General features: G+C 42.9%; 1 protein-coding gene across 2 annotated transcripts in view; it reads left to right on the forward strand.

The window, feature by feature from the left end:
- Positions 1–19,776, forward strand: part of LOC115458734 (tRNA (cytosine(38)-C(5))-methyltransferase-like) — a 144,393-nt gene that overhangs the window by 36,132 nt on the left and 88,485 nt on the right. For both annotated transcript variants that reach the window (XM_030188558.1, XM_030188560.1), the window contains exon 2: positions 10,910–11,019. In XM_030188558.1, the coding sequence (XP_030044418.1) occupies positions 10,910–11,019 (110 nt within the window). The remainder of the gene's footprint in view (positions 1–10,909; positions 11,020–19,776) is intronic.

A 19,776-nucleotide genomic window follows, 5' to 3' on the forward strand; every position in this document is an offset into this window, starting at 1 on the left:
TCTTTGAGCCTGTTGGTAGACCTTTGGGGGGTTTGCTATTTTTTTTGTAAGGGGATGGATTTTAGTTGGTAGGGATTAAATTTATCAGGGTAATTGAACTATATTCTGAGGGGTGTTGGTGGATGTGCGATTTAGGCTTAATTAGTGACGTACACATTGGTATGTGTCATATGGAAACATAAGAACATAAGTATTGCCATTCTGGATCAGACTAAAGGTCCATCAAGCACAGTATCCCGTTTCTAACAGTGGTCAATCCAGGTTGCAAGTACCTGGCAGGATCTCAAAAAGCAGAAACTTTCCATGCTGCTTATCCCACAGGAATAAGCAGTGACTTTTTCCCCAAGTCTTCCTTAATAGCAGTTGATGGATGTTTCCTTCAAGATGTCCAAACCTTTTTTAAAACCTAGTTGTACTGCTTTTTCCACGTCTTCAGGCAACAAATTTCAGAGCTTAATTACACATTGAATTTTAAAAATATTTTCTTCTATTTTTAAAAGAAAAGTATTACTGACTTCATGGCATGTCAGCTAGTTTTTGCACTTTTTTGAAAGAGTAAAACAATTGATTCATGTTTACCCGTTCCATGCCACTCAGGATTTTATTGACCTCTATTGTTCTTCTCCTCAGCCATCTCTTCTCCAGCATGAATAATCCTAAATTTTTTAGCCTCCTCATAAGATAGTTGTCATCCCTTTTATCATTTTGTCACCCGTCTCTGTACTGTTTTTATTTCTTTCAAATCTTTTCTGATGCACACAATATTTCCTACCATTCTATTTGCATTTTTGTTCTCCACTGCACACACAGCAGATTATTTGAGCGTACTGTGCTTGATGACGCCTAGATCCTTTTCCTGGCTGGTAACCCCTAATATGGAACCTAGCATCATGTAGCTATAATGTGGGTTATTCTCTATCTGTACCACTTTTTGCTTGCCTTATTATGGGCAATATTTATAAATAATCTAGAAATGAGAGAATATGTAAGGTGACTAAATCTGCAGATAACACAAAATTAACAGCCTATTATGAAATTAAGTTGTGCGCGTAACTGACTTTATTCTATAAATTTCATATGCAAATTTGCGTGCTAAGCCTAAATTTTGGCGAGCGAGTTTATAGAATTATGGGGGTAAGTGTCTAGATTAGTTGGTTGTGAATATTGAAAGCTCCTGCTGGGATTAGTGGTCTTGATGTTTTATGTACAAGCCTCTTAGTTCTGGTAATGCTACTCCGACTTCTGTTGGAACCTTATTAGTCAAACTGTTACTGTTAGATTAGAAATTTTGCTTTAGTGAGGGATTTTAATGTTGATTGTGTTGTGGGAATTGTTGGGTATCGGGTGTTTTTCGGTTAGACTCCAGTGACCTTTCACTGGCCTTGCTTGTCAGGTCAGATATTTGTGACAGATGATCGAGTATTAAAGGATAGTGTGAAAAAAACATTAAGTTCTGTGACTAGGAGTTGTAAACATTTGAATCAGAAATGAAACATGGCTGATATGATTGGTCTACTCTGTCAGTTGAGAATTTAGCAGAATTGGTTAATCTTTTAGTAGCCTATTTTTCATATAAGCTATTGGAGGACCAGCTGAGACTGTAGGGGAAGGCATTTAAGAATGCTCAGATTCTTTCGTCCTATCCAAATCGATTTCTTGGTTTGAAAGCATGGTTTGAAGGGTACAGGTTGGTTTCATGCCAGCCTGCATATATAATATGCAGGCTGGCATGAAACCAGCCTGCATGCAGTTATCCGGAACATGCACTTAACCGTTGTGACCCAAAGAAGCTTGACATCTGATAAACATATGTCCGTTAACTGATGTTAGGCTTACTTGAAGTAATCAGTTATAGTCCTCTGTACACTACTGGGTCTGTGAGTTCCATAGACTACATCTGCCAGACGGTAAAAACTGTCATAGCACTGACATCCAGTGTCCTCCAGATAGGCCCATATGGTGTTGAGACTCTCCAGCGCTCTTGCAAAAGTGACAGGAGGAGGTTGTTGAATTTCGTCAGCATGTGCCTCGCTGCTCGTTTCATCATCAGCCGTTGTTGCCTGCGTGTAGGCATATATCTCAACATCAGTGCTGTTGTCGGCTGTTTGTAGATCATAATCAACAGCTACGTAGTGATGAAACTCCTCTTCAGTAACACCGGCTGGGATGTCAATAACCTATTCATCTGACACGTTTGCAACAGCTGTATCTGTTTCGTCCCTCTCCACATCCTTAACAAAGCTTGCCCGCTTGTAGCAGTTCACAATGGTTGCCTGTGTAACATGATTCCAGGCTTCTTTCTGCATATGTAGGGAATCCAACAGTGATAGATTACGAGCCAGTTCAACAGCACGTTTATCCTTGCCAGTCTGGTCATCCATAACGTTCATCAGACGATGTAGCACAAGAGCCCGATAATGTTGTTTGAAATTGGCTATTATGCTCTGATCCATAGGTTGGATCAGAGAGGTAGTGTTTGGTGGCAGGAACACCACCTTGACGTTAGACAGCCTGACATCATCCCTGTGTGCAGCACAATTATCACATGCAACAAAATCTGACACTTTTGTGCCCGCATTCTAGTGTCTGACTTCTTTAGCCACTGCTTCCAAATTTCTCCAGTCATCCATGAATTTGCGCTAGCTTCGCATGACAAAGGAAGTCGCTTAACTTTCTTGAAGCAATGGGGCTGTTTGCTCTTTCCAATGATGAGGGGTTCCAACTTCTCACTCCCATCCATATTGCAGCAAAGGAGGATCGTCAGTCGGTCCTTCGACGTTTTACCTCCAGTAGGTTTGGCATGTTTGAATGCAAGTGTTCCATCAGGAATCACTTGCCAGTAGAGACAATTTTTGTCAGCATTGAAAATGTCATGAGGTGCAAACTCGTTCAAGATGGTAGGAAGAACTGAAACAACCCAATTTTCAGCACCAAAGTCATCAGCATCTTGTTTCTCACCATTCTGTTTCTTGAATTTTATGCTGTTCCTCTCCTTCCATCTTTCCAACCATCCAACAGTGGTTTTGAATTCAGTTAGTCCAAGACTTTCAGCTAGCTGATTAGCTTTCTCCATAAGCAGTGGACCACTGACAGGAAACTGTCTGCTTCTGACTCAAGAAAACCACCGAAGAAGAGCATCTTCTACCTCCTCAGCTTTTCCTGCCCGTTTTCATTTCCGTTGTGGATTTGTATTGTTTTGCCAGTCTTCCAGAAGCTGGTCTTTCTGTTTCAAGACACGTGAAATTTGACTGAGATTGACACCATATTCTTTAGCAATAGATGCTTGACTTTGTTTTCTAATTTTTTAAGAACTTCTATTCGTTCAGCCAGTGACGACGACTCCAGTGTACACTCTAACAACATTCTTTCGCTTATTCTGCCTGTGGCAGTTAAAGGGGTAGTAAATTTGAAATCTCATTGGTTGTCACACGCCAATCGGCTTCCATATTCCGTGCACGCGCTTATGCGGAGTCTTTCCTGCAGAGGAGCGGTCTTAAACCATGCATATAAGCGAATCTTGCACTTATCAGTGGTGTGCTAAACAGAAGGTTGTCCCCATAGAAATTGATGGTGCAAAAAACGGGACCGAAGTACGGCATGCAGTTAAACAGAGCATGTGCTTATCCGATGTGCACTTAAATGGAGTGCACCGTATATGTTATTCTTTATTTTTAATATTCTGTATTCAAACCACAAGACAGCATGGCAGATTCAAAACATCTGTTGAGCATAGCCAGCAAACAATACATACCCATCCCAGGATGTTTCCCACACACAAAAACAGTTCCAATGAAATCTTCACACCATGAATACAGCTCTAGGCCTTGGCGTGCATCCAATCTCCCTGCTCTCTTTCCTTTACTCTTTTCTCTTCCTTCCCCCCTCTCCATTTATCCTTCAAACTCTTCACCAACCTCATGGAACAAAGGATATTGACTGTAGAATTGACTCCATTGAAGCATGTACCTCCACCACTCTGGTTGAGATCAAGACATACATTTGCAACTCCCATGCTGCCATCTGATGCGTAGCTCTCCTCCATCATTGTATTGATGAGATTTGGTCCCCTATCCAGCATTTCAGTATGGTCTTCTTCAGCAGCAGCAGAAGTTCCAAATGTACAAATTTGCCCTCCTTGTCTCAGATCCTTTGCTCTATTAAAATGTTGTAATCTCCTAATCCACCATTTTCCCTGGCAGGTCTTTAAGGGCTAGCAGACTTTCCCTCCATAGTTTAGACGTAAATGTTGGCCCTGACTATGTGCTGCTGCCTGAAACCCTCCCCTGTAACAATTGAGCACTAAGTCATTTTAGTGCATAATTAAAGAGAAGCATTTAGGTGCACTTCTGCAATTTACACACATAAGTGTGCACTTGTGTGAATTCCAGCATTCTGTATGTGTGCAAGAAGCTCTTAAATTTAGGTGCCCTGTTGGAGGTTTGTGTTTAATTTAGTCAGCTTTGGGAACATACATATCTTTTGTCTTTGAAATATGCATAGTAAGGAGGAAATTGAGTTCCAAGTTTATCTGATATACCATCTATTACAGAAAACTGTCTAGGTGGTGTATAAAAATAGTATTAATATAGGAGCAATTAGATTATAAATGAAGATCCAAGATGGCTGCTGTCATCATGGATGTGTTTGGTGAACAGGACCTGCTCTGAAGTTTTTCCTATATTGAACTTTAAAGGTCTGTTTTTACCTTTGAGATGGCCCCAAAGTGAAGTGGGAAGGTAAGGAACTATGCATTTAAGTCTCTTGGGCCTTCTGATGCGAAACAGCCATTGATTACCATCTTCATTCCTACTTCTCTGAAGGCATCTCCTGTAAAAGGGCCACTAGTGGAGGAGGCTTTGGCTCACTATCAACTGGAATGCTGATTGAACCCTGATGCTTGATGCTCTCCCTCCTCCCCCCTCCCCCCCCCCCCCCCCCCCGGTCGTGCTGCGGCCGAGAGGTGTGCAGGATGTAGTCTCAAGTTGCAAAGTGCAGACCCGAAGCTTGTCACTCGGATTGGAGTCCAGTGCAGTATTCAACCCGCTGGATTTTGTAGCCTGTATGGATGATTTAAACTATGGAGCAGGTGGGTTAAGCGTGGAAGTGTTGTCTGTGAGGTCTGACCAGAGGTTGAAAAATATATCATTGGCCTCTGAGATGGGCTCTTTAGTTCAGAGCTCTAATCGTCTCTTCTGAAGAAGAAACCGACTGCTCCTTTGCAGTAACCTCCGGTAGTTACATTTGATTCCATCTGGGTCGCCCTGATGCGGTTGGACGCTTCAGTGACTAAGATTTACGAGGAACTTGCTGGAATATCTCAAAAGCTGGAATTGGATAAGGTACATCAGGAGGAGAAATTGAGTTCAATATCAGTGAGGACTACAAAGAGGAGCAAATGCTGGAGCAACAAAGTACTGTGTTTCAGCTGTACAGCACTGCGTATGTCTAATAGCGCTATAGAAATGATAAGTAGTAGTATTAATACTCTTACACAGGAGTACATAAACTATCCTCATGTTGGAGGTTAGAAGTAATTGACAATAAATTAACATAATTGAATTTGAGATTTGTGATCTTCTCCAAGGTGCCTTTTGAATTACCTGGAGACACCTTGAAGAAATATTTCACAGACATTTTGAAAATTCCATCTGAACTACACCCACGTTGCCAAATGTTTATTTTCTGCCAGTAAAATCTGGAATAGCATTAGAAGTGACATCTCCAGTGACAGTATGGATGTGTCTGCCATCCTAGAAAGATCAGTGGATAAAGAGACTAATAGTGCTACGTTATTAGAGGCCTTTGTATTTGAGTGAGATAGAGAGAATTTTTTCTATGTACTGTGTTATTTCTTGGTCAGAAATTTTTAGGTATTTCCTGATTTATGTAGATTGACACAAGATAGAAGAAGAAAAATTCCTGTATGCTGCCCATGAGGCTCATACTGTTGGGATGCAAGTGTTTATTAAGTTTTCTTGTAAATGTATTGTGACTTGTGATTCTCATAGATATATTTTCTTTGAATCTGTTCAATTTCAAAGTTTTTTGTTGATAGTAAGAAAAGGTCTGTTCCTGCTGAGGGAGGGCCTGAGGTTTCATAGTGAAACACTGATGTTTATCACAGACCAAATTTAGGGACTTTAATTATGTATAGGGAGGAACTTGACTTTTTCTTTATTTAGTTAAGATCTCCTCCATTCCTCATTTTGGATTCTCCCCATTTTTACTTCAGTTCTGTTTGGTAACCAAATAGAGAGAGATTTTTCTTTGGAATATTGTTGTCTGTATAGTTTTTGTTTTTATTGTTGTACCTATTACTAGTCAGATTATTTTGATTTGATGCAATATTGAAACATTTTAATAAATACAAAATTTTAAAAAGGAGCAATTAGAGTGGAGAGGAGAAGAGAGAAAAAAAATCACAAGTAGGAAAGGAGCTACAATCAGTGATAGGAGGATGGAATAATATTATTATTTAGTCTTTTATAACCTACTTATATTAATACAGTCCTAAACAAGGTACATTCAACAATCAGAGAAGCAACAATATGTATCAACCTGTGCCAACATAGGGGTTCTTAACCCAGTCCTTACAATACACCCAGGCACTCAGGTTTTCATGCATGAGATGAACTTGCATTCATTACTTCTGTTCTGTGCAAATCTATCTCATGCATATCCCTTGTGGCTATCCTAAAAACATAAGTGGCTGGGTGTGTCCAGAGGACTGGGTTGAGAACCCCTGTTTGCATATTCATTAGAAATCCATCAGAAAATAATTCTAAAGCAAACCTTCCTTAGCTCTGTTGTGCCCCAAATCCAGCAGCTAGGATGAACAGATAGCTTCAGATTTTTTTTTTCTAATTGTGAACAGGCCTATGTGAAAAGAAAAGACAGGCAGCAAAGGATGCCAAGAAAGCTCTGATACTTTATCTGTGATTCGAGTAATTCTTCGCATTGTCTGAATAACTCCATGATCTGCAGTAAGGTCATCATTATCTAATTAGATTTGTGATATGTCTTTGCACAGTTTCTTTGATGTCTGTTGTGTTTGTTTTTACAAAGGTAGGAGAGCTATGAGTTTGTTAAAAAAAAAAAATTGCACTCTGTAAGATTAGCAAGCAGCTAGTTACGAATTATGACAGGATAATGAAGGGTTAGGAAAGGTCATGATGATCTTGGTAAAATGATTACATATAGGGACTTGAAGACATTTTCAAGGGGAACTAAAGTCAACCAGAAATAAACAACCACATCATTTTGTATAATGACCCTGGAGAGAACATTTTAATATGAAATACAAAATTACAATGTTTCAGCTTTTTGTTTGCCCCAAAGGAAAGCTGGAGTGCATCAGTTTTGCATCCTTGCAGTCATGTACGAAGTGGGACTGTCACCAGACAGCAGGAGTGCCTGGTATACTTTGATAATGGTCATATTGCTTCAGTACAAGCTGCTGGTTACTCTGATAGCAAAAATAAAACAGACCTTGAGAGTGGTGGACCCGCTTGATACCATTTACAGCTAAGTTGTTTTGAAATTGAAGGATTTAAGTGTTAGAAATTGCAGGCCCTCTAAAGTTGTGGAAATACGTCTCTAGTCAATAATAGAAAAAAAATCAGACACTGTGACAGACACTGTGTTTGTGGCTCAAATCACTGTAGAATTTCAGGAAATGCTATGATTATGCTGCATTCTTAAGGAATCCATAGAATCTATTTCTCAGAATTGGGCTGCGTTACATTGGATATAACATTTGAGGTTTATAATATTGAAATGGGTGGTGAGGGGTAAGAGAAGGGGGTATTCAACAAAAAGGCCACACTTTTTAAAAAATCAACTATTTTCAAATCATAAACCATTGACACACACGTTTGCAAAACCACTAAATATTTGTTACAATTGTATAAACAATATTAATGCAATTACATTTGATTAGTTTATCATATTTGATAAAACTTTTGATCTGTTTTAACAACCTACAGTAGGGGAATGCTGCTTCAAATGTACTAACATTGTCTTACAATAGAGTACCAGAGGTGCTTTGTTTCCAATGTGTACAACACTTGAAGATGCCAGACTTCAGTGACTGACTAAAAGCTAGAAAACCAGATGCCAGTTAGGGGGGAATTCATTATTATTATTATTATTAGCATTTGTATAGCGCTACCAGACGCACGCAGCGCTGAACACCTGATACAAAGAGACTGTCCCTGCTCAAAAGAGCTTACAATCTAAATATTAAGCAGTGTTAGGTTCTTAAGTCACGTTATTTGGGCCTTAATGCAACTTAAGAGGCCTCAATGCTGCTGGACCAAAAATAATGCGGTGATATTTAAGTGGCCATGGGTTAAATAGTAATGAGATCAAAATATGACAAATTCATGTTTTGCATCTCGTTATTATGCAGATACCCTAATGCAACTTGCAAAAATCATGTTAAAATAACCCCTGCTTTTTGCTGGGGATATTTCGCCACCTGGATGCATCAGGCCCTAGATGGTATGCCAGTCCAAGCGTAGCAGGGTCCCCCCGACTTAAGCCCCCATGGCACAAGGCTGCCCTCCCCCACAAGTACAAGCCTCCCACACTCCCACCTCTAAGGTAGTTGTCACCTCCCAAAGGGCTACCTTTCTATCACTGGTGGTCCAGGGGGTGGCTGGGGGGGGTGTCTTTCGGGGTCCTGGGGGGGGGGGGGGTAATGGGATTCTTTGGACAGGGCCAATACCCAGTCGCTCCTGCCAAGTCCAGTACCAGCTTCAAAATGGCACCTCTAGCGGTAGTCTCACATGTCTACAGCTAGGGTCATATTTCCTTATAAGGAAGTGGTTCCTTATATGGAAACATGACGCTAGCGATAGTCATGCCATTTTGAAGTCAGCACCAGACTGGCCATGATTGACTGGGGAGTGGGGGGTTTGTACTTTGGGGGGAGCAGGTATTATGCTGGGGGGGGGGACCCAGAAGCCAGGGGGAACCCTGCTATACCAGCCCAGGAGCAATAGGCCATAGCTTTGTGGCCAATGCCCACGGGTCGCGGGAATAATGCTGCTTGCGAGGTGGCTCGCAAGGCGTGTTATTCTCTTGACTCTGGACTCGGCAACCTGTGGTACTGGGATCCTGCAGGTTTCTGAATCCAGCAGTACATCAGGATTTGAAAACGCGATCTTTTACCATACCTTGATGAATTCCTCCTTTAATGTTTTCACATTCTCTGGCTACTTAAAAAAAAATGCACATATTGCTGATTTATCAGTAAAAGATTCTCCCTAGTTGCATTGTAATGCTTTTGTGTTTCACTTATATGTTCTGATATTTGTCAGCATTTGCTTATTTCTGATCTGAAGAAGAAGGGTTACCTTTTGAAAGCTAATCAAAAAATGTATTAAATTAGTCCAATAGAAAGGTATCATCTTATTTTCTTTTCTGTGTTTTGTTATATTTCTGTCCCTAGTTTCAGAAATCCCATCTCAGTTGTACAGTAAATTTAGTGGCGAGGAAGATTCAAGTCTGCAGATTACATTGTGAAAACTGACAACATAAAGCAACAAGATCCACCTGTTAGACTTGCTGCCCGCATTCTCCACGAATTAATATGTTACAAGAAATTCTACCCACTTCTCCAGCAATTAATATGTTGGAAGAAATGATTTATTTTGGGGAAAGTAGCTCTAGAGCAACTCGCCACTGCTTATAATTTAAGAGCAGGTGCTGTATTTATATTGATTTCTCCACCAATCACCAAAGGTGATAATTGCAATAAATTAAATATATTAAGTATATATATATTCAGAACACAAAGAGACCATATTTTTAGCTTCAAAAAGATTGATTTAATATACAATTGCACACGAGAGGTAGGTTTTAAAAGGGAATCTTTACAGGTAATCTGTGCATAAAAATAGAACAAAGTAGCAGGTCTAGATCAAAAGTTATGTTACTCACAAGTCCTTGTTACACAGTATGAACAGCATTAGGTAAGCACATGTTTTAGGAGCAAGGCATCAGCGGAGCGGACCCCAAAGAGAGCAGCAGTTTCCAAGAGAGGCAGGTTTCCAGAGGAGCAGGTCCCAAGAGAGGCAGGCTCCAAGAGGAGCAGGTTCCAAGAGAACGAGCTGGGCTGTTTCCAGGCCTTTTATAATGTTAGCAGAGAAGCATGGTGTGTGCATGTCTTGGATATTTTGCAAGGCATTATGGTTAATGTAGTCTCATGTCTGCACACGACCCCTGAGTTGGTCCCATGTCTTATGACATCACGAGACTTACAGTCTGGAGTTTGCTGGCAAATGTCTTTTGATGTCCTGTTCAGTCTCTGGGGCAGATACACATTACAAGTCCTTCCTTTCTGCACATGTCTGGAAGCTGATGGGAGGGGCAGGTATACCTTTGACAAGCAAATGTCCTGTTTATGGTCCACCCTCTGAAGTCTTTTGTCTTATTCAGGTGCCCACCTTAGTCCATCTTTTGTTAGGTGGGAGGACAGAGGAATAGAGTCAATTTAAAACTTTAAAGCAGTCTTAAGTCTTTTGTTTGAGGAATGAGAAAAGGCAAGGTGAGGCCCCAAAGGGGGAGGGAAGAGGGCTTTTGGACTGAGACTATTTTCTCTGCTGCTGTGTCAAATATATATTTTTAAAAGATACACAAATATATTGCTGTATATATATCCAGCAAATATGCTACATATTTCAGTAATAAACTGATACCGTTACACACCTACTCTGCTATCTTTTAAAAAGACCTACATCAAAACACACCTACAACCTTTCATGATGTAATTGTGTAAGACTAGGTTTTTAAATTTTACTTGACTTCTGGGATAGTACAGAAAGCTAAAGATTCTTTTCCTTGTGTGTTGGGTGAAGGCCTTTATTCTACCTAGAAATGACAAAGCCTACATTTATAATTGCAGAAAGCGGAATTGATGCAGAGGTTGTTGCGGCGGTTGATGTGAACACAATTGCTAATGAAGTCTACAAACATAATTTCCCCACTACACCACTCTGGCCAAAAACCATTGAGGTGAGTCATAAGTTTCTCAGGTTTTATGAATCCAGTGGCTTGGAAGCACTTCAGATACCTTGTACACTGTGTTCTAAAGTACTTACCTCAACAAAGTTGGAAGAAAAGAGTATGGGAACTGAAAAGTATGAATATTTATACTGTTACTATGCAACATAAATTTTGTAGTTAAGGTTTAGAGAGTCATATCTGCAGTGTGTCACATCACATTTGTTTTGCGCCTTGTGGAAATCTCAACCTCACTTAGTAAAAGTTATTAGTTATGTATACAGTTTCACTGCCTTGGTTTCTCAACAATGATACATCTGCATGTTTTTTGGACACCCCAATTAGATTCCCATGCTAATGAAAGCAATTTGCAGTTGTTGAATGTTTCATCTGAAAAAGGCATCATTAGAAGCAATAGAAAAATTAAGAAATGCTGTACTCGAAACCAACTTCTATAATGAAAGAACATAATGAGTGAAGGAAGTGATAACATTATTTCTCTGCTAATCTAAACAGTAACATTCCCTTATTATATCTTAAGTTCGTTAAGGAATGATTAGTTTATGCATAGATAACACTTTGCTTTTGTCCACTTTTTCAATATGAATCCCTTTCTCTCCAAATTTGCATGGTGTATGTTAACAGTTGATCAATAGGCCCTTCATCTTACCCCAGACCTTTGTAACAGGAACCTAGGCAAATCCTGTCCTATTACTGTTCAGGAGCTGGAAGGGAAGTCTCCTTTGAAACTGAACCTCTCAATACCATCAGTGCTCACTCCAGCCAGCACTGCATGTCAGAACCCACATGATAACAAGTGCCTGATTGGCCTGCCAGCATCCGTGAGCCTCGATTGAGTCAATTACAGAGACTGTTTATAGCAGTGGTTCATAAACCTGGTCCTGGAGGCACCCTAGCCAGTCAGGTTTTCAGGATATCTACAGTGAATATTTATGAGAGAAATTTGCATGCACTGCTTCCACTACATGCAAATATGTCTCATGAATATTCATTGTGGGTATCCTGAAAACGTGACTGGCTGGGGTGCCTCCAGAGCTAGGTTTGGGAATCACTGATTTAAAATGCAAAGACGACCAGGTCGCCGCCCTACAAATGTCTTCCGGAGGCACTAGACAATGCTCTGCCCAAGAGGCTGCCTGACCTCTTGTAGGGTGAGCCTTAACATGCTCTGGGACAGGTTTCCCAGAAAGAAGATAAGCTGAGGCAATCATTTCTTTAAGCCATCGAGAAATAGTGGGCTTAGAGGCCATGAACCATTTGCGCGAACCTCCAATCAGAATAAACAAACGATCGGATCGCTGAATGTCATCAGTAGACTTAATGTAGTGTTTCAACACCCGCTTGACATCCAAACACTTCAAATGCCGCTGCTCCTCTGAGCCGGAGAAAGAACCTAACATAGGCAATACCACCGGCTGAGAAACATGAGGGACTAAAGGAAAGCAAATTAGCAGGTAAGGCCTAATTTACCCTTTCTTTGAGATGCAAAGACGATGCTTTCACCATACTTAGCATTTTTTCTTTGTCTGATATTTTGCATTGCTTGGAATTCTGCTATTGCTTTTTCTACAGGCCTTTTCCCAGCACATCAAAGGGTATATTATTTTATTTATTTATAGCACTTGATATTCCACATGTGATCCCTGAGGTGACTATTGGGCTCATTTTTGAAAGAGAAGGACATCCATCTTTCAACATAAATCGGAAGATGGACGTCCTCCCAGGGATGTCCAAATCGGTATAATCAAAACCCGATTTAGGACGTCTCCAACTACATTCCGTCGCAAGGACGGCCAAACTTCAAGGGGGCGTGTCAGAGGCATAGCGAAGGCAGGACTTGGGCATACCTAACACCTGGACGTCTTTGACCCATAATCGAATAAAACAAGGACGTCTCTGACGAACACTTGCACGTTTTCACCCAGACGTGTTTTTATTACGACTAAGAAATGACCAGATGACCACCGGAGAGAATCGGGGATGACCTCCCGTTACTTCCCCAGTGGTCACTAACCCCCCCTCCCACCCTTAAAAAGCATGTTTAAAAATATGTCGTGCCAGCCTCTATGCCAGCCTCAGATGTCATACTCAGGACCATGACGGCGCATACAGGTCCCGGGAGCAGTTTTAGTGGGTACTGCAGTGCAATTCAGATAGGCGTACCCAGGCCCATACCCCTCTTACCTGTTACATTTGTGGAGGAAACAGCGAGCCCTCCAAAACCTACCCACCACAAACCCACTGTACCCACATCTAGGTGCCCCCCTTCACCCGTAAGGGCTATGGTAGTGGTGTACAGTTGAGGATAGTGGGTTTTGGGGGGGGCTCAGCACACAAGGTAAGGGAGCTATGTACTGGGAGCAATTTATGAAGCCCACTGCAGTGCCCCCTAGGGTGGACTTCTAATGCTAGAATAATAGCCTTATAACCTTTAAATCAAGGAACGACCAAGTCTTGTCCCAGGAAGTAGCAAGGCCCTGTTTATCCTTCTCACACCAGCTCTAGCCTGCAATGAGAGCTGTGTATTTGAGTTCAGGAATAGAGGGCAGAAACAAAGGGTAGATTATCAGGAAAAGATACAGCTCAGTAAAGTCCGAGTCACAAGCTTGCTACCAAGGATGGCAAAATAAAGTTAATACCATGTGGAGGGGCATTTTCGAAAGGGACGTCCAAATTGCGATTTGGCCGTCCTTGCAAAACGGCGAAATCCAGGGGCAGGGAATGAATAGGTGATATCTAATTAGAAAGTGAATGGTATATCAAGTGGTTCTTAGATGGCAACTCTGGCTGTAAAAACTAAGGCCGGTGCTGGGCTGACTTTTATTGTCTATGTCCTGCATATAGCAGTATAGCTTAGGATGGATTAGAGAGGTAATTTGAAACATGAGGACAATACCAGGCAGACTTTTATGATCTGTGTCTCGCGAATTACGTGACAGATTCAGATAGGCTGGAGTAGGCTTTGACGACCGCTCCAGTAGTTGGAACATAAGAACAGAGCCGGGTGGACTTCTACGGTCTATATCCCAAAAACACCAAAGACCGACCATGATCAAGTATATAATATGACATTCATTGTTGATTTTAATCTTGAATTGATAATGAATGTGACTGTTGGGCAGACTGGCTAGACCGTTCAGGTCTTTATCTGCCATCACTTACTATGTTACTGTCTAGTTGCTTTCGAGGAAGGGCCATAAACAATTACATTGCAATAATCTAGTATAGTAAGAATTAGTGACTGAATTTGATCAGTAGAAAGTATTTTTTCAACCTTTGCAATATTTTCAATTTAAAAAAGCATTTATGTACTGTATTGTACTACTAGTGGGAAACTCCTTAGTTAAGTCCTAGAAGTTTTATTTCTGATTTGATTAATACCTCTGAACCTGCTAATACTGGATTCAGTAGAGGCATAGGTTGTTTACTCTTCTCCATCCACAAAATATTTGTCTTATCTGGGTTAATTTTTAAATGATGGAATGACATCCATATATAAATCTTATCAAAGACTTCACTCATAAAACTATATACTGCTGATACATCTCAGTGGCCTATAAAATGTTGCCAGGCCTACTTGTTCAAGTGTATCATAAAATTGGATTTTCAAACTCAGACCTTCCATCCCATCCTGTACAATAATATCATCTAACTCTACACATAAAAAACTATTATAGATCACAGAAATACTACCTTTATTTTTTCTCATACTAAGAGTGAATTGCATAACCTGTAGGACACATGGGGGCTGTGTTTACTATGGCACACTGTAGATGCGTTAGTGTTTTTTAACGTGCATCAATGTTTGACGTGCGTTAAATGCTAATGCGCCTGTAGGAATGTATTGGCATGTTAACATTTAACATGCCTTAACTTTAAAGGCATGTTAAAAATGCTAACGTGCCTTAGTAAATGTACCCCATCATCTGTTGCACCAGTCCCTCTTCTGTAAGCCAGGTTTCTGTAATAATCATTAATCCCAGAAATAATCAGTACTTTGGTTTTGTTTGTCTAGGACATAATTATTAGTGATAAGCTAGGATGTAACTGAACTACTGCTAAGAATTTCCTTCCTGCTTTATTATTATTTATGTTGCCAGGCTAAATAAACTGTTGTATTGCAGACTTTTTAAAAATAGAATACTAGTGTACCAAAGACAAACAGGCTAGTTGATTCTCACTTGTGGGTGACATCATCCATGGCGCCTGGTGCGGAACGCTATCCAGTGCTCATGTGCGAGTGCAGGACCATCCATCTCTTCTCATCCGGGGTGGGGAGAGAACACGTTTGTCATGGCACCTCATAGTGTCTGCATGCAGTTCTTTTTCAGAGAGCTTTTATGCCTTCCCTTGTGGGTTTTTTTTTTTTTTTGCCTCAAATTGCCTTGTTCCCTCTTTGGGATAATTTTATATTCCTTCCCTTATAGTTTTAGATCTTTTGCCAGACTTTTAAGTTTAATTTCTTGGGCTCACAAGGCCCTCTTAGGCCTGAGCATCGGCTGGGACTTTTTCCCCTTTTATCTTTTGGTGATTTGCTCCTTTTTGTATCATAGTCGTTTGATTTGGTCTTGGCTCTTTTCCCTTGCATGTCATTGAAGGTTCCCAGTGGCTTCGAGCGCTATGCTCAGTGCAATCAGACCATCTCTAGGGCTGACACCCATTCCTGCTGTATCAAGTGTTTTATTTATTTTATTTTTATTTGTTACATTTGTATCCCACATTTTCCCACCTATTTGCAGGCTCAATGTGGCTTACATAGTACCGTAACGGCATTCGCCTAGTCCAGTAGGTAAACAAATACAAGGTGATAATGTGGTTGAATATTGGCATTTGCCAAGTCCAGTAAAGAAGCAAATACAAGGTGATATTGTGGTCGAATAAAGGTACATGTGTCTCAGGTACAATGGGGGTTGAGGAGAGGAAAGGTTATATAGTGTCCATTATGAGCTTTGGTTTTGCTGTGTTGCAGAGTGTAGGTATCTATTTTGGGTCGGTGGGGTATGCCTTTTTGAATAGGTAGGTTTTCAGTGATTTCCTGAAGTTTAGGTGGTCCTAGGTTGTTTTCACAGCTTTTGGCAGTGCGTTCCATAATTGTGTGCTTATATAGGAGAAGCTGGATAAAAAAGGACACAGAAGTCCAGAGAGGCTCAAAAGGAGAAAACTTTTGGATCAAGGTCCGAATTGTCGATATAGACATCGACATTGGCGCTTGCACCAGCATGGCTGCTGGACCTATGTCCAACACTGGGAGTAGATGTGCATAGAGCAGGTTTCCACCTGCCTCGAGGCTGACCACTGTGCTCAGTATCGGACCTGACACATAGGAGGTGTGAGGATTTGACGTCTTTATCGTCGGCACCGAGGGGTGTCAATGCTCAGCACTGGGTAAAGCCCAAGAAGCACTAGCATCGATCCGACACATGGTACGGGGAGCACCTGGGCACCGAGAGATCCGGTACCTGAGAATGTCGTCATCGGGAGGAGTGCTCCTCCTCCATCGAGGAGGTATTGGTGTGGAGGTCTCCATGCAGCCAGGACCAGGTACCCAAGTCAACACTGGTGGTTCAGTAAGTTGTCTCTGACCCGACGCCCCAGCCTTTCATGATGTCGAATCTTGATGAGCAGATCTGGGACGTGCTTCAAGAGCAGTTGACAGGGCTTCTCCAGCAGAATGCAGTGGCATCAGGGGTGCTTGCGCCAACCATGTTTCTACATGCTGCCTCACAGGGCAGTGAGGTTTCCAATGCCAATGTTGTGTGCGGTATTTGTATTAACAGCCGCCCATGCAGGTACCTCTTAGACATTGATGGAGGAAGGTTTGCTGGAGTCGAGGGTGGAGCCTGCATCCTGACGCCATTCCTCCTATCTGAGGCAGGCTCGGTCTTAGTCCTCCCATGAGGAATTTTTTGTTGTTGCTGCTACGGGACTGCTCATGAGCGTCTGATGAGGATCCAAGGTACTTCTCAGAGGAGGAGTCGTATTGTATTTCATCAGACCCCTCCCTGCCAGAGGAGAGGTGAAAATCTCCACCAGAGAGTTTCTCCTTCCCCGCTTTTGTGAAGGAGATGGCTGCCATCTGTCACGTTTGTGAACCCTTGTGCCCAGATGGAGCACAGTGAAGAGGTGTTGAGCTTGCGCCCTGTTGGGCAGCTGAGCAAACCCCGAGGCTTCACCTGAGAGGACCACCGTTCACCGAGGGTTGAGCCCCCAGGTGCAGGCGGCCGGCAGGGGTCAGACTGCCGCAGACAACAGGCAAAGAAAGATTGGGTTCGAACAGAAGTTAGGGTTAGGTCAAGAACCCGCAACGAAGAGTCTGGATTGAGGAGTGGTCTGGTTTAGCAGCAAGCAGAGAGTAGTCGGGTTCCAAGCAGAGGTCAGGTCAGGTGGCAAGGAAGGCGTAGTTGGGTTCCAAGCAGAAGTCAGGTCAGGAGGCAAGCAGAGAGTAGTCGGGTTCCAAGCAGAGGTCAGGTCAGGCGGCAAGGAAGGCGTAGTCGGGTTCCAAGCAGAAGTCAGGTCAGGCGGCAAGCAGAGAGTAGTCGGGTTCCAAGCAGAGGTCAGGTCAGGCGGCAAGCAGAGAGTAGTCGGGTTCCAAGCAGAGGTCAGGTCAGGCGGCAAGCAGAGAGTAGTCGGGTTCCAAGCAGAGGTCAGGTCAGGCAGCAAGTAGTAGTAGACAGAGTCTCCCAGTAGCATAAGCAATCTACCAAAGTAGAAGCCGAAGCAAAACTAGTGGGGACCACTGCTCCTATATATATCCCCTACAATTAAGGAGACAAGTAACAGCTGACAGGAGGCAGGGAGGTCAGGAAGCAGGAGGACCGACGTCAGCAGGCCAGGAAACCCGGATTAGTCAGTCAGAAGAAGGAGGCGGCGACCGCTGCGAATGGCCAATCCGGGCGTCGGAGGCGTGGCCAACGTTCCCGGGTTCCGCACCTGAAAGGGAAGCTATCCCCCCTGGGGACGCTGGTGCTGCAAAAATGGCCGGCGTTCCCCAATTACAGCAGGGCAAGAACGGAGCGTCACTGCCCCTGGAGGACGACCCCGGAGGAGCGCAGCGACGTGACGTGAGGCGAGAGGAGCGGCTGCAGAACCGACAGCCAATGCCTGATGGCTGCCTGCAGTGCCGTGCTTGCTTTTTAAAAACATTTTTGGTTCTTTAATTAGCTTTTTGTTTTTGTAGCGGCTGCTGCTGCTGCTCAACAGGAGAAGCAGCAGTGGTAGGAAATGGGAGCTGGCGCCGCGTGTTTCGCAGGAGACTTGGCAGGTCTGTGTGAGCGGGACTGGATGGAAAGAAGGGGATAGAGAGAGAGAAGAATGGATGGAAGAATCGGGGGGGGGGGGTAGACGGATGGAAGGATGGGGAGAGAAAGAGGGAAAACAGATGGAAGGATGGGGCGAGAAAGACACGATGGAAGGATGGGGAGAGAAAGGGGGAGATGGATGAATGGATGCAGAGAGAAAGGGGAGAGACTGGAAGTATGTGGAGAGAGAAGGGACACTAAACAGAAAAGGGTAGAGAGAGAGAGTAGGAGGGGGAGAGAGACATTAGATGGAAGGATCAGGAGAGAGGGTAGATGGGTGGAAGGATGGGGAGAGAAAGAGGGAAGACGCTGGATGGAAGGGTAGAGAGAAAGAGGAGACACTGGATGGAAGGACGCAGAAAGAAAGAGGGGGGACATTGGAAGGATGGGGAGAGAAAGAGGGGAGATGCTGGAAGGATGGGGAGAGAAAGTGGAGAGCTGCTGGATGGAAAAGGGGAGCAGAGAAAGACTGGAGAATAAGAGGAAGGGGCATGGGGAGAACAAGGGTGAGAAAAAGATGAAAAGCCATAGGTAGATGAAGGAAAAAGAAGGAAATTAAAGAATGGATAGTAAGAATGAATTAAATCTGGACAGAGAATTGCCCAGTGCACCCTAGCTTCCCAATGATGTCAAGCCTCTGGGAACCTAGCGGATGCCATCCGACTGACACCAGAGTTGGTTCAATTCCTTCTCTGGTGGATGATTCAATTCATTTTGACCATGGGACTTCCATGCCAAATTCCTCAGCCCCAGAAGGTACTGATGATGGATCCCCTACCCAAGGTGGGGAGCTCACTTAGATTTGCTTCACACTCGCTGTGCTTAGTCAGCTCAGTAGACAGACCTTTACATCAACCTTCTGGAGCTATGGGCAATCTGGAATGCTCTAAAGGCTTTCCGAGATCAGCTGTTTAACCAATTGTACTTATTCAAACAGAAAATCAAGTTGCAATGTATTACACCAACAAGCAGGGGGCTACTGGATCATACCTTCTGTGCCAGAAGGTCGTCCGGATGTGGCAGTGGGTTGTCTGGAACAGGATGGTTCTCAGAGCCACATACCTGGTGGACATATCCAACAGTCTGGCTGACAGACTGAGCAGGGTCATGGAACCACATAAGTGGTCACTCAGCATGGGCATTGCATGCAAGGCTTTCTGAGTGTAGGGCACCCCTTCGGTGAATCTCTTTGCCATTCCTCTTAATCACAAAGTCTCTCAGTGCTGTTCCAGGTTCAGAGCACATGGCAGACTAGTGTTGCATGCCTTCCTCTGCCACTGGGTGAACAGCCTTCAGTATGCATATCTTCCCATTCCACTCATGGGGAAGACTTTGCTGAAACTCAAGCAAGATGGGGAACCATGATCCTGATATCCCCATATAAACCCAGGCAAATCTTGTCCCTCTTCTTATGGAGTTATCCCCTGAAGAGCCTTGGAGATTGAAGTGT

The sequence above is a fragment of the Microcaecilia unicolor genome, unplaced genomic scaffold (genome assembly GCF_901765095.1).
Source record: "Microcaecilia unicolor unplaced genomic scaffold, aMicUni1.1, whole genome shotgun sequence".
Classification (NCBI taxonomy): Eukaryota; Metazoa; Chordata; class Amphibia; order Gymnophiona; family Siphonopidae; genus Microcaecilia; species Microcaecilia unicolor.